Source organism: Trachurus trachurus (assembly GCF_905171665.1).
Source record: "Trachurus trachurus genome assembly, chromosome: 4".
Lineage (NCBI taxonomy): Eukaryota > Metazoa > Chordata > Actinopteri > Carangiformes > Carangidae > Trachurus > Trachurus trachurus.
Genome location: NC_139898.1, coordinates 2597311 through 2613240, shown reverse-complemented (window position 1 = coordinate 2613240; position 15930 = coordinate 2597311). Strand labels below are relative to the sequence as shown.

At 45.4% G+C, this 15930-nt stretch overlaps 1 protein-coding gene across 1 annotated transcript in view; it reads right to left on the bottom strand.

Annotated features, from left to right (window-relative positions):
- Positions 1-13889, bottom strand: part of lnx1 (ligand of numb-protein X 1) — a gene marked incomplete at its 5' end in the record, with an annotated part of 45782 nt that extends 31893 nt beyond the window's left edge. The window contains one exon of the mRNA XM_083970815.1: positions 13435-13889. Coding sequence (XP_083826941.1) covers positions 13435-13889 — 455 coding nt within the window. The remainder of the gene's footprint in view (positions 1-13434) is intronic.
- Between the last annotated feature and the right edge of the window lie 2041 nt (positions 13890-15930).

Here is a 15930-nt window from a genome sequence, read left to right as displayed (position 1 = left end):
TTCTCTACCCGTGCATATAAATGTTCCCATGACGGAGCCTCCGGATGTGTCTCATGGTGTAAATCCCATAATCAAATAATTAAGCTGATTTTAATGTTATCTCCTTTCAGGAGCTGTGTGAATTGTTGAGGAGGGTAGGATGTAGGCTGTTAGCCTGATTCTTTATCTCTCAGCCGCTCTCCCCTCAGCCTCCCCTTCTGCTTCTGGACGGCTTCTTTGAGAAAGGGAGAGCTGCCTCACCGCAGAACGAGGGATTAATATTAAATCCAAACAAAAGTCTAATTAGAGAAGCCTGCCTCGCACTCGGGGCGGCTGCGAGGCCAAAGAGGGCACGGCGTATGGTGCGCCACCCCCCCCCCCCCTGACTTGAGATGGACCCGGCATAAACTAATGACTGGTATTGTTCAGATCCAGCCAGTGTGTGCGTGGCAGGCGGGTGGCTAATCCTGTTAGGATGCGTCCATGCTGAAGATGTCCGGAGCACTGAGAGCGCCAGCAGCTCTTTTTCTTTGTGATCAAACACCTCCTAGATTAGGCCTGAGAGGACGGAAGCTAAGCTAATCATAGTGTTTAAGACATCTCAGCCCAGGCCCAGAAATGAACATAGATTAATCATTAATGCTCTACAGCACTGCACTGTGATTATCAGGGGAGGCCATGTGGGCTGGGGAAGGGAATACGCAATGGTGTGTGTGTGTGTGTGTGTGTGTGTTATTAAGTGAGAGTAAGAAAATCACAACGTAGGTGCTCAACTGTGTGCCAGTGCTGTGTTTCTATTAGCTGTTGCTGACAGGGTAAAATGTCAGTAACTCTGTTAAAGGGACATTGTGTAACTTCTCCTGTTCTCTATCCACGAAAATCGATTAATTGGTTCAAAAGTCTGTTTTTCATTAATCAGTAATCCCCCCCCATCAACAAACTGAAGTGTTCGGGTAAGCTCTGAATTAGCCGTTCATATCATTCATATATACATGAATATAAGTAAGCTCGGTGCTGGCTGCCATGTCGGGTGACGGTAGGAAACCACGGAAACTCAGCGGAGACACCGGAGCTGTCGGCTCAGGTGGAGGTAGCGTCTGTGAAAAATCACCGCGGTAACGCAGTGAGGAGGAATGGAGCGTTACACTGATGCTGCATTCACCTGCAGTCGGGCAGACGGCCGTCGCTAACAAACCAGATGTCATTTTAATCACAGAAGTCCAGAGAAAGCCGGTAAAACGTGGGTCAGGTAAACAATACGACATCGCCATGACAACATATTGTTTATGCCGTTACGTGCAGCGGCTGTCGTCCGTCTGCCCAATTTCAGGTGAATGCAGCATGAAAAATACGATTGAGTTGCTTGTGATATACAACCGCAACGCTAGATGGGAGTAATTCCTACACAATGTACCTTTAAGTGAGGGTAAGAAAATCACAACATAGGTGCTCCCCTGTGTGCCAGTGCTGCGTTTCTATTGGCTGTTGCTGACAGGGTAAAATGTCAGTAACTCTATTAAGTATTTCATCACCCCCCCCCCCCCCCCCCTGCATCGGTAGTCCAATCTACACCCCGTGTATGTGCGTCGATGTGCGAGTAAGACAGGTTGCAACCACTTCTCCGTGTTTCCCACGCAATGTAATAATTACATCTATTGAAAGATGTCAGAAAAAAAAGGAAAGAGCCAAGGGGTAAAGATGAGTGGAGAGAGGGAGTGTGGAGGGAGAAGCAGAGGGAGGCAGGGAGGCAGGGAGGCGGAGGCGGTGGTGGTCACACGGGGGTGGTGGGGAGTGGGGGGGGGGGGTGCTCCTGTCAACAGTATGGATAAAGACAAATGGTGTGCCACTGCTCTCCAGCCAGGCAGAAAAACACCACGTCCGTGTTGGTCTGCTCCTGGTTTCTCTCTCTGTCATGTCATAATCAGCAAAAAAAAAAAAAACCTCTCGTCCGTCCGTCAGTCACAAGCACAGACACAGAAACACACTCCCACACACACACACACCGCCTGTACCTGACTATCAATATTTCACACTTGATGGGTTGTGTTATAGTGTTAGGGAAGAATCTGAAAGGAACCCCTCTCCTCCTCATTGAAATGAACCGCACGTTACTGTATACTGGGCGTGAGGGGTGCCGTCGCCATGGCAGCCGTACGTATGGCCAGATGGAAAGCAGGCACAGGAAGTGACCTTATATCCTCCTGCTCATCCACTTCTCTTCCATCCTTCTCCTCCTTCCTTCCTTCCTTCCTTCCTCTCCTCCTCTAACCTAACCTATCCAGTCTGCATTGGCCTTCCTTCCCTCTCCTCCTTGGCATCCATGGCTGTCCACTACGGGCTCTTGGTGTCTGCAGGAGCTAAAGCCCCACTCACTGGAAAGAGTAGACAATGAATCGGTGGGGGGATTTGCGAGGCTCTCCATTGTTCCATGTATTCATGTGGTATAATGGAACATTTCCGAACAGGCTGGTAAGAGAGGACGGTAGCTGAGCCCAGCTTCAGGGGAATCAGAGAGCCCTGGCATCACATGGAGTTGGCTGGTTAGAGTCAACATTAACCCCCCCACACACACACCACACACACACACATGCAGACAGAGCCTGGGGGCCAGTGTGGAGCAGAAAACCCAGTTCAGAGAAAGAGGAGCCAAGAGCAAAGACAGGTGGTAAACAGATCAAACACCTTTTGTTTATTGCTGCTGAAGCTATTCACCAGATATTCAATGAGTAGACGGCGGTTTGGTAATTGATTATTCATTCAAGTTAATTTCAATTCATGCAAAAACAACTGAACCTTCCCCCAATCTGATTTAAGCTTCTGGAATATTGAATATCGGCTTCATAAACTGAATATATTCGGCTCGTTACACATTAATCAAACAAAATGAGCACATAGAAAGACACTGGGATGAGCTCTATGAAATCATGATGGGCAATTTCACCCTCTAAACACATATTACATGTCAAAATAGCTGGATGTAGTAGTGAAAATAACCCTTAGTTGCAGTGCCAGTGTTGACACAGACACAGATGAGAGGTTTGTTTTCATGGTGTCAGAATACACCTGCTGCTGTCCACCTGTGTGTTTATGTTTACTACTGATTAAATATTCATTAAAAAAAAGGGACGGTTGCACATCCATACATGTAGGTGAGTTGTGTTATTTTTATATTAAAAATAATAAAGCTAACGTTTCTTCTGTCTTCTGCTGTGTAGTGAATAGATGCAATCTGAGAGCAGCCAGCTCTGAATTTTTAACGCCGAAGCGAAAGTCTGTACTCTACAATACGCTACAACTATCCATATGCTCAGCCAGACTCACACATACACACACACACATACACATACAGTACAGTGTGTAAAGGCTACAACTGTGAGCAAATATGGGCTGACATTTTTGCTCAGATCAATAGAGAGACACTCTGAGGAGAGACAGAGACGGGAGAGAGAGAGAGAGAGAGAGAGAGAGAGAGAGAGAGAGAGAGAGAGAGAGAGAGAGAGAGAGAGAGAGAGAGACCATGCTGCAGTACTGCTCTGTAGCATCCAAACTGTCCTGAACAGCACAAAGCTCTATACCTGCAACCCCCAGTCAGCTCTCTGGCAACTTCGCATCACACCTTAACTCCTCAAGTGACAAGTCGCAAAACCTAAAACAGTGTGTGTGTGTGTGTGTGTGTGTGTGTGGGGGGGGGTTATGCACCAATAATAACGCCGTGGACGCACCGTTACAGTGCCGTGAGCACACAAACAGATGGCTGGTCATGCACAATAACATCAACATCATGGGAGCGCTGATGGAGGGAGAGGGATGGATGGATGGGGAGCTGGGGGGGGGGGGGGGGTGGTGGTGGGGGGATGCAGGTGCTGGAGGCTGACTGACTGTTGTACTCACAGCTCAGAATAGAGGATGTGCAGGTTGCCCAGGTTGTCAGTGTAGTTGGCCGGGCTGAGCCAGGGCAGGACCAGCAGCAACAGAGCCTTCATGGTCAGCGCTCGCCTCCTCTCCCTCTCTGGCCCCCTTCCTCTCCTTCCCCTCTCCCTCTCTCCTCTCCGCACCGAAGCTTTCTCTTCTTCTCTTCCCCCCCTCCTCCCCCACCTCCTCCTCCCCCACCACCACCTCCAATTCTCCCAACCTGGCCGTGCTGACCCCCCTCCACCTCCACCTCCACCTCCAACGCCTCCAAACACCCCTCTCTCCTCCCTTCTCCAGAAGGCACTCACGGGTCAGAATTAATCCTTTCACTTCCCTACCTTTTCACCCTCTTTCTTTTTCCTTCTCTCGTCCCACCACCACCACCACCCCTCCTTCTCCTTCTCCTTCTCTCTCTTTCTCTGTATCTCTGCCCGTGTGGAGTTTTCTTCCTGTAGCCTCAGGCTGGCTGCCTGGTCATCTCAGCTGCAGAGGCAAACGGGCCAGTTGCCAGAGGTTGAAGACGGAGCGGAGGAGGAGGAGGAGGAAGAAGCAGCAGCGGCAGCAGCAGAAGCAGGTGCAGAGGAGAAGTCCCGTTGTGGCACAGGAGGAAGAGGAGAAAGTGCAAGAAGAAGAGGAAGGAGCCCCATGCAAAGGTGGCACATTTGGAATACAATTTGAGATGTGCAGCCCTTTAATCTGCCCCGGGGACTGGCGAGTTGTAAGAGGATTTGCGCTCGTATGCGTGTGTGTGCATGTCTGTTTCCCTCGGTGTGTGTGCGTGTGTGTGTGTGCGCGCGTGTGTATGTCAGAGAGAACAGTGCAGCCTGTGACTTATACTGCAGCAGAAACCACTGAGGGGGGGAGATGGAGCAGACCAAACAAAGACACGCGGAGGGGTGGGGGGGTGAGGGGGGTGCGGTGGGAGGTATCCAGTGCTCCTCTGATTGGCTCACATGCCTGCACACACACACACGCGCAGGCTAAGACATACACACACGCGTGCACACAACCTCTGCATTCACCTCCCAGCGCCTGCACATACGTGGGACCGGCGGAGAGGGAGGGGGGCGGGCTGCCTCCGGTCCTCACCCCTCCTCTCCAACGATGGACTGCTCCCTGTGCTGCAGATTGGTCTGATCGCTCAAAAGAATCTGCCTACATGTGTGGAGGAAAAAAAATAAAAAAATCCAACCAAAACACACCGGGAAATCAATATTCTATGCAGGGATGGAGCCTTGTTTTTCTGAGTCATTTGAAATATGAATTATGGGTAAAAAAAAAACAAAACAAAAGAAAAAACACAGTCACACATATAAAAAAAAAGAAAACTGTTCAAATGCACATTTCATTCACTCCTGCAGCCATTCATTTTATCCATTCATTCAATTTCAGAGGCAAAAATAAAGGGAGAGGTACTGCAAAAACCCTTCCCTCACTGTTTGTGTGGACTGGCCGAGGGAGGTGTGTGTTGACGGACTGTGTTATGTGCTGGTTGGCTGGCATTGATTTCAGGGTGTGATGAACACAGAAGAAGCATGATACATTTACACTCCTAATTGCAATCAGCTCGTTTGAGGCCCGTACAAGATTTTTCTTTCATCCTTCTGCGTCTCTTTCATCTGCCTATAGTAAACACCAGGCAGGAGGGAGAGATGGTGGATAAACACCTTTGAATATGAAAACACCGCAGCACCTCTAATCTATTTTCATTCCATTCCTGTCAAATCTCACCCTTGATCCTTTTTTCCTGTAGTACTTATTTTAGTCAATTTTATTTATACCCAAATCATAAATTCGTCTCAGCAAGCATCATACACCGTTCTTTCTCTCCTGACCTTTGTATCCATCTTTTCACTTTCCCTCCTCTCGTTTTCCCTCTCACTACCTTTTCTCTCTCTGTTATCCCACTTTTACAGCGCTGAGCCGTCTGCTACCCCCGAGAAAGACACTTAACTGGTGTAAATACCCTGTCTGGATGAATATTTCATGGATGGAGGTGGTGTGGTTACAGGCTGAATTTGTCTGCGTGCGCGCTTGTGTGTTGTGTGTGCGTGTGACTGCATGTGTGTTACTGTAATGCTTGCATGCGTGCATAGTGGGGCATAAGTTGTCCTGTGGTATTTGAACAGTACGCACAGCAACAAGACCACAGGGCACGCAGGAAATGGAAATGTAATTGGATTGTGACAGGATGCAGTTTGTGAACAGAAACCAGTCTGCCCCACAGGAGTCGTTTCATACACTAGCGCATTAACCCGCACACAAACACCATCACAATACACACATATACACACACATACTGTCACACCATTCGTCACAGCTGATGTATGGAATACATGCAGGCAGGAGGAGTCAAATGCAGCGGTGAGACAGAAAGATGAGTGTCACTGGGCGGGGAGGGTCAGGGGACAGGGGACAGGGGACAGGGGCCAGAGAGACAACCTGAGGGCCAAGATCTATATTAAAGCAGAAGTAAGTGATCCGGTGGTTTTGTCTAACTTCTTGTCAGCAGATGGAGTTAGCAGTCCCCGCCCTCGTCCCTACGTCACCACATTCACGCGCATCCCTTGGCTGCACACACAGAGAGGACCGCCCCTTTATGCCGTTCTCTCTCCTCATTGGATAAAGGTTGTAGGATACAAGGAAAGTTTTCTCCTCGGCTTACAGCAGAGCAGAGTGACTGACAGAACCGTGTTTCAGACCAAACACTCTATAGAAGTGATTGCTGTCGGAAGATAGAACTATTTAAGACTTATATTAACACAAACATTCTGCTTACTTCTGCTTTAAGTGAGACTTTAAACATTTAAGGCGACATTAAAGGTCCCATAGTTAGAAGAGGACACCACCATTGCCACTGAACAATAAGGACATTGATATAAGGATGAGTGTTCAACTATGTATGCATGATGTGCCCTGACACTGTAATTGTTGAAAGAAAATTTGAATAAAAAAAATAAGTTACAAAAAAAAAAGGTCCCATAGTTTACTCTTCTCCTGTGGTTTATTTCAAGTGTTGATTCACATGTGGTTTTATCTCAGTGTTTTCTATCTCCTTCCTCAGGCTCCATCTAATAAGTCAGTTGAGAAAAGCCAGTCAGAAGAGCAGAGGCCCTGATTGGTTGACTGTTTTCAGAGTGATCCAATTTAAATATTGTAGATTTCAAGTAAAAACACTCAGAGAAACCAAATCCTGCCAGGTTGGATGGTGGGTCGAGGTGGGCGGGGCTTGGGGCATGGCTGAGAGCTCTGACTGCTTTGTTATGACATCACAGATTGGCGCAGGTCCTGACGGCTGGATTTAAGTCTCAGTTTCTGAATACAGGCCACGTGAATGTCTCTGTGGACCAGACGAGGGTAAATCTTGGACTGGCTTTTTACTCGTTGGCGAAAGCTCAGAGAAAAGACAGGATGTGAGACCGACGCCAAACTCGCCATCTTGTTGCTGGACTAGTAAGTAATGCTTTTACGGTTACGTGGGCTCCAGCCTGTCAACAAATGCACGTGTACCTCTGTCTGCGAGTGCCGCTCAATCTGTTGTATTTATGACAACACCGATGGGGAATTACACTCTGCAAACTGTGCAGAAGGGCTTTAGGGTTATGGGCCCTTTGTTGTCATAGTAACGATAATGAAGAAGCTGTTAAAGTTGTTCAGAGAAGGTGAAGTAAAGCGGTCTCCTGCATTTTTCTGGCTCATATCCACCACCCCCCCTCATAATGCAGATCACATTCAGCTGGCAGTTTATTAGGAACATCTAAAACTAATGTACAGTCTAAAGCCTCGTTTCCACTGTCAGTACGGTACGGCACAGTACGGATCGGTACGGGTACGGTTCTGGTCGGATATGGTCAGCTTTGCGTTTCCATTGTCCATTCCACACCGCTCCGACTATTGCCGACCAGAGCGATTGATATAACAGAGTGGCGATAGGACTCCCATAGAAATACAGACCAATTATACGTCATAAAGTGGTAATAATCTTTGCCATATACAGTAACATGTTGACTTAACAAAATAAAATGTATTAGACTGATCGGTTCATTGTAAAACATTTATTTATTTACGTAAATGTGGTGATTTCAGTACGTAGCCCAGAGGCAGTCCTGCTCATTTTCATTCAAACAAACTGTTGCGACTGCCACAGTTGTTAAATTTCATCAATGAGACTAACATCAATCTGCTAAAAAGAATTTAACCGCGATAAACCTCTAAAAGCGTGTGGATACGTTACTTGGCTCGTTTTCTCCCCTGGGATGAGGACGGAGCTCATTTCTGTTAGCCCGTCTATGGTGTTTTACATTATACGTTAGCATTAAGCTAGCGGACTTTATGCTTAGTTGTGACACTAGCTGTGTGTGTTTTGAACGTTGTTTCAAACTATGTGGGTTTCTTGAACATCTTTGATGCTTAAATATATATTGCCGCTATATTGCTTTACTCCTCTTTTTATTTTATGTGCCATGCATTTTTACTGTAGGGCAGGCTAGGACACTAGCCACTGGCTCGCGGCCCGATTGTGTTGTTGTGCTTCAGATATCCGTCCCGCTGCGTGATGACACCATATGCTTGACCAATCACCAGCTCGTAGTGCTTTGGCTCCTCCCCAAGGGAACCGGTTCCAGTACGGTTCCATGGTAGTGGAAACACTGCAATAAGCGAACCGTTCCGTACCGACCCGTACCGTACCGCATAGTGGAAATGGGGCTTAATATACAGTAACAGTTATAAAGGTTATAATGATCAGTTTTCATTGGAACTATTTTATGAAGGTGTTTCATCCTGTGTGATTAGTATGGAGGCTGCAGTTTGTGTTATTGAATTAAACTAAGTTATACAGACACGTTAAGCTAACAGCAAGTTACTGCTAAATGCTCTACATTACATTCAACGCACTACTCCACCACTGTGTGTAGCATAGAAAATCAGCTTCACCACACTGTCTCCGGCTTTAACACGGTCTGAACTGTTTCTTCCTCTGTCTCAGTCTTTGTCTGCATCTCTCATACAAACACACAAGGACACACACACACACACACAACACAAACCAGCGCAGTTAAATAGCAGAATTAAATTATAGTAACTGTAAAGAATTTGTTTTTTGTGTTTTTTTCTTTTCCAAATATTCACACAAAGCTTTGAAGAATCCCTCTGGGCTCTTAAAGTGTAACTTGAAAACAAGCACATTCTCACAAAACAAGAAGAAAAAAACTAGAACCTCATCAAGCTCGAGGCAGAACAGCAGCCGAACATACAGAGTGGAATTTCAAGTAAATGAACTTAACTAATACAACGCATATCTGAGACTGTGAGAGGCAGAGAGCAGAGGAAACCAGTTTGAGGATTTATGCGCATGTCACTACATGTAAGTGGAATGGAAAAAACAGAAAAAGAGGAGGCACTTTCTGTGTGAAATTCTTTGCAAGCCCTCACAGGACAGAGTCACAAAAGCCAACAATGCATTGCATACCGCCGATCAGATAGTTAAGAGTTTGTTCTTGATTACAGCAGATGTGTCCGGAGTAAGAATTTCTCCATCCAGAAGCCAATAAAGGTCACGAGTGATTGGATGAGTATGAAATCAGCTCTGGCCAGATGGTTGGCTGTCTCTGTCATTACAACCGCTGAGCCGGTGCCAGATTCCAGGGCGCTGTCAGAGAGACGGCATGGGCACCGAAATACATCCCACAGAAATATATACGCTCAGGGAAGAGTTAGTCACACACAAGTGTCTGTGTGTGTCAGAGAGGATCGACACTTTGCGATCGTATCAATTTATTAGTTAATGTGACTGGAGATAGATAGATAAATGAATATATGAATAAATAACTTAAATGAGCAGACGATAATAGGGAATGCAGATGCTTCAAAATACATCAAAAATGTTGTTTAACAGCGACATTTCAAAACCAGCATAAAGCTATTGCAAACAATGTGTTAATTTGGTTAGGTTTAAAAAAAAAATCTGTTGTCTGGAGACATTTGGTCCTGGTTTCCGTTTATGATTGAACAACAGTGAACAAATGTCAGACAGGAGCTAAATAAACCTGAAACCAGTTTAACCTCCTCGCTCCTCCCATTATAACGTATAATAATGACGCTGTCAAAGACCTCCTATACTTCCTCATTTGTTCCCAAAGAACACGAGTCATAATGCTACTGTCACTGCAGAACTTTGTCTCTACAGCCAGCTGAGTACTTGTAGGAGTTGGAAACGTCTGACAGCTCTCCACCTCCATCATCAAGAGGACAAATGGGGGAGACATGTGTGTTAGAGGTGTTTCATCCATCCAGTGAAGTTCATCTGTAGAGGCTGCTCCAAGGTGAACGGGGTTATTCTGGTGGTCTGTGTTGGCTGGACCAACACCTTAGACCTTTATCATTTTATATTATACAGAATAAGCTTTTAGCTTATGTTTTCTCCAATCTGAAGTTCGAACAAACTGTATTCCTGTTTCAAAGCAGCCCATATGTTGGTGGTCCTATCTGTGGGTGACAAAACCTTCTGTCTTCACTTCCTACACTGCACTGTCTGCATACATAATGGTTCAATCTCAGGTTATAAACCTAATGAGAGCAAATCGAGGCAATGATGGATCCAGGATCCCGGCCCTCACAACTTAACAACTCTAATAGTGTTATTTGCAGCAGGGTTGGAGATATCCGAGTGTCACAATCACTATTCCACACAACTCTTTAAATCAAGCTATAATAAGCCACTTGGACGAAGGAGGCTTACTAAAATGGGATGTCCCTCTACCTCCTCTGTTTGGTAGAACAGAGAGATTGAAAATGAACAAGCTGCTAAGATATTCTGTCTATTTTAGTCATTACACCTGAGGCTAGCAGTGTCTACTCTGCTGGATAAACTAATATTCAGACCCTGAATAAGATTGAAACTACAGTGTTCCTCAAAATACTGCACTCACTCCTGGGCAGTCCTTTACAGTATATCACTGCTGTGAAAAACTTGGGAATCAGACAAGATATGATAAAACACAGCATCATATCTACAGGAAATGGGAGTGAGAGTTAAATGTGATTATTGTGGACATGATTTGGGAGGATAAAGGTAGGAACTGTCATCTATATTAAGAATTCGACTGAAAGATAACATTTAAAAAAAGAGTTTTTCAAGGCTCCAGTGCTACATTTAGTGTTTGATAAGGGATCAGTATCAGCTTTATGGGATCTTTCACATGTCTTCTGGGACCGTCCCTCACTGCAGGGACACTGGCAAAGTATGAAAGAGGAGTTTGAGACAAATAATAAAAAGCTGCCATCCCAGTAGATCCTGTGTTGTGTTTACTTGGAGAAGCATCTCAGAATAAAAACAGGACAAAAACCAAAGATAGACACAAGGCACAGTACTGATCACAGTAAAAATGATAACCGAGAGTGAAAACTGTGAACCGGAGGCTAGTGCTTTCACCAACACAAATGCAACAGACTGAACAAAGTCGGCACGACGAAGACAGATCAACTGCAAATGAAGATGGACAGTTTTCTACAGACATGGACTCCTGAGATGTTGTACTTATAAGTGGTCAGATGTGCTTGGAAAAGGAATGAAGGAGGAAGCAATCTGTCAGTGGCTGTATGATGTGTGTTTTCTGTTACTGAAATAAAGAAAAAGAAACAGAAATGTAGTAATGTGTGTTTCATTGAAACCTTTTTCACACAACGTGCAGAGTCGTCTCTCTGGACGTGGCATCTCACCTTCCACAGTTAACACAGCTGAATCCTTCGGGGGAGTCAGCCTCGGAGCTCCACACCTCATTATAGGAGACACACTACATGAAGGAGAAGACCGGGGAAACTATGGAGCGACGCAGAGAGAAAATATAGACAGAGAGAGGAAAGAAAGTGTACAAGGAGAAAGTGGAGTATATGTAGGTGTTAGTGGAAGAAGAGCATGAAACAGCTTTTAAGAGTTACGCAACTGGAGTTTCTATAAAGTGCAAATGAACAGGAATCACTCTGCTGCATGTATGTGATGGTGTGGTGAGATGCACTAATTATCCCAGTGGCCTGTGGGCTGGGGGAGTGTTAATGAGCATTAATGAAAATGGACTCAGACTGAGAGAGACCAAAGTACCGTCTTTTAATGATATCTAAACAGAGGAGCTGGGCCGAGTTTAGATGAAAGGCTGGTTAGAGGAAGCTCCTCTGGGGCAGGAGCTGTGGCTCAACAACAACAGGCGGAGGAGGGCAGGAAACGCAGTGTGTTTACTGCAGGTCATTGTGGTTTTTGTCAAATGGTTAGAGTAAATAAGAGAGAAAGAAGAATCGGAAAAAAGTATTTCAAGCTGTTGCTTAAAGGAATAGTTCACCAAAAAATGAAATTCAGTCATTATTGAATACTAGTAGTTTTTTATTCCTCAAAGTGCATCTGGAGACCCGTGAGTGGGGATCATAGTCCAACAAAATCATTATATGAGAGTCAACAGCGCCCGACACAAAAAGGCCCATAAAACTACTGTACACAAAAACCTTGTAATCTTCCTCCATTCTGCTCGTCCGCTGCAATCCTGAAGGGATATATAGTCCAGAGTTTACTGGAAACAAAGTCATTTAGGACATTATTACAGCCTAAACAGTCCTGGATTGCACGTGAACGTGAGAGCGCACCCCAGGCAAATTCAATACAGGACTATTTAGGCTGTGAAAATGTCCTAAATGACGTTGGTTTGAGTAAACTATCCTTTCAGGACACTTGGATTGCAGCAGACGAGCAGTGTGGAGGAATATTATAATGTTTTTTTTGTAGTTACTCTGTAAGTATGTGTGTGAATGGTACTCAATCTCAGAACTTTTAGTCACCAGCTGCACCTGTGACAATTAACTTAATTCTGTAATTGTGCTGCTTGTTTTTGATGTCTGATGTCTCTTATTACCTGGATCTTGTTGTGTATGTTTGCTTGTATCTGTATTTCCTCAGGACATCCTCGAAAAAGAGATTTTTTAATCTCAATGGATCATTCCTGAATAAATAAAGGTTAAATAAAAAAAAATAAAACTTATATAACTGCTGCTACTGTAGTCTCCAATGTCTTGGTCCACCCCAGGCGGCGGGTGCGGGCCATCACATTCTGGGTCCATCCATTTAGACTTGCACTTTAGAAACTGGCACTTTATACCAGGCACTTTATAGATCACATGCACTTTATGTATAGGTATGAATGTGTATATGATTGTGAACCACTGTATAATTCTTGTGTATTTCTGTTTGTGTATTACCTGCCAAGGGACTACGGATGCAAATTAGCAAGTTGCTAACAATAAATACATAAATACATAGTTTTATGGATGTTTTTGTGTCGGGCGCTATTGACTCTCATATACAGTAAGGATTTCACTGGACTACGAACCGCCCTCCCAGGTCTCCAGATGCACTTTGAGGAATAAAAAACTACTCCGGAGTATTCATCAGCATGAGGGTGAGTCACTAATGACTGAATTTCATTTTTTTGGTGAACTATTCCTTGAAGTTCTACTTGTGTTACGAGGCACAGGCTGCAGTTAGTGACGGCGGCGTCCTACCTGCTCTTGATGTGGTCCTGTAGCTCACCACGTGCCATTATTTCAGTGCAGTGGTCAGTGAAAGGACATGCCACACTCAGCTTGTCCAGCAGCTTGTGCACCAGCAGGCTGGGCTTCCTGCAGCTCTGCAGCATGAGCGGCGTGCGACACACGGGACAGAAGTCGCTCTCCAGCAGAAAGCTGGTGAGACACTCCTGGCAGTAGGTATGTCCACAGGGCGTGTCCAGCGGCCTGATGAGCGGCTGCAGGCAGATGTGACAGACGAGGTCGTCGTCCACCTCGTCTCTGTAGAGGTACTCGTGGTTCTCCTCCAGCTGGTGGCTGTGGCCGCACGCTGCGCAAAGGTCAGGGGACGGACACAGCAGGCCAAAGTCTGATGGGGACAGAGGGGGCGCCGACGCCTCGGCCATCGCTGTGGCGCCTTCAGGCTCTAGACTCTCCTCCTGGGTGCTCATTTGGACTCATGATGTGTTGTAGGATCCAGTGAAGACATGATTGCCAGCATCTGTGAAAGAAATACAGTTTAGAAAGGCAGTTGTGGATGAAGCCCCAAGAGGACAAATTAAAGTCCTGCATTCAAAATAACACTTAAAGTTCACCCAAAATTCAAATTTCACTCATTATCTACTCACCCTCATGTCGACTAAGGGCGCACTCACACTAGGGCCAGTTGATCCGTACCGCGCTGAAGCCCGAATACCCCCCCTCCCCTGTCCCCCGCTGGCCCGCACTCACACTACCTCGAACCCAAGCGTGCTCAAGCACGGTTGCCTCCGACACATACGTCATCACGTTGATATACCAACACGGCGGATGCGCTCTGACTGCAGAAAGAACGGCGCTTTGACCGGTTGTCATGGTTATCTTGAAGTTTAATCAAAGCGATGTTAACTAGCGATGTTTACGGCGCGACGTAATCGTTAAGTGACTGTTGTTTACATGCGGTTGCAGACACGTGGTGGAGAACGAGCCCGCAGCGCATTACGTGTGCGCATTCCTGGCCAAGCGTACCGTGCCCAAGCACACCTCTCCCAACCGTGCCGGGCCAGGGAAGTGTACTGTGCTCAGGCACGGAACGCTTGCACTCACACCAGCAATAGAATCCGGACTTTAGGGGGCAAACGTGCTTGGGCACGGTACGATTGCCTAGTGTGAGTGCACCCTAAGAGCTGTGAGAATTTTCAGAGTCTTCCGTTCCTTCTCTGAGTTACGGGGGGGTCCGCGCAGCAGTATTTGTCCATATAATGGTTGTCAATGGATACCAACTTTCTTCGTCCAAAAAGACACACCAAAAAACATCCAAATACCTCCATACTGCTCGTGTGTAATGTCCCTCTTGTATTGAAGCCCCGACATGAGAAATTGTTCCGAAAAAAATGAAATAAGTCTATATTTTAAGCTTGTTTGTAGCGGAAGCTCCCAGTGTCTCGGTTCACTGCTCTGCCTGTGTCAGTGCAAATCTCGCGTGATTTGCACTGACCGGCGGAAGAATTTCTCATGTCGGGGCTTCAATACAAGAGGGACATTACAGACGAGCAGTATGGAGGTATTTGGATGTTTTTTGGTGTGTCTTTTTGGACGAAGAACGTTGGTATCCATTGACAACCATTATATGGACAAATACTGCTGTGCGGACCCCCCCGTAACTCAGAGAAGCCACAGAGGACTCTGAAAATTCTCACAGCTCTTAGTCGACATGAGGGTGAGTAGATAATGACTGAAATTTGAGTGAACTATCCCTTTAACACAAGACATCAAAATAAAAGTTGGTTGAGTAGTAAAATGTGACTGACATCATTACATTATTATATAAACATCACATCTACATTAACACCAGTGCATCATTGTGTCAGGAGTTTGTCTGTTGAAGCTGCTTGATGTTTATATACTGTCAGGTGGTTTAGTCCAGGGGTTCACTTCCCAACAAAGAACATGTACATACATTCTATTGTTAAGACTTTTCTTTACTCTTTGCTTCTTTGTAGAAACAATTTGCTATTTTACATCTTTTGGATTCATTTAAATGAAGAGTCTAAAAGGGAAAATGTGTCTTTGGCAGAACTGCTAACAATCATAGATGCGTATACTGTAACATGACAAGTCTCTGCTTGCCACCAAAAACGGTTTGTGATGTAATATTTAACAGTGCTGAAGTGTTGTGAGTCTAAAAGGTATCCAGTGCCTACAGCTGTCAGGTTAATGAAATAGGAAGCATCAAATGAAAGCATTAAAGTAAAGCAGACGTGCCTGGAAACTTCAGTACTCACTTTACACCAACGTGGAAGGAGCCAGCATGAAAAGTACTACAGTATGTAGGTTATCGTATGAAATAAACAAGGTGGGAAAATATTCATAAGCTGCTGCTTCTGTGGATCTTGTCTTTCTCTCTCTTTTTCTTTTTTTTTTTTTACATATGAACAACAGTAGAGTGGGATCTGTTCAGGAGTTCTACAAACTTTATTTTTCCTCTGTTTTATCCTTTTGTTTCCCTTGTTT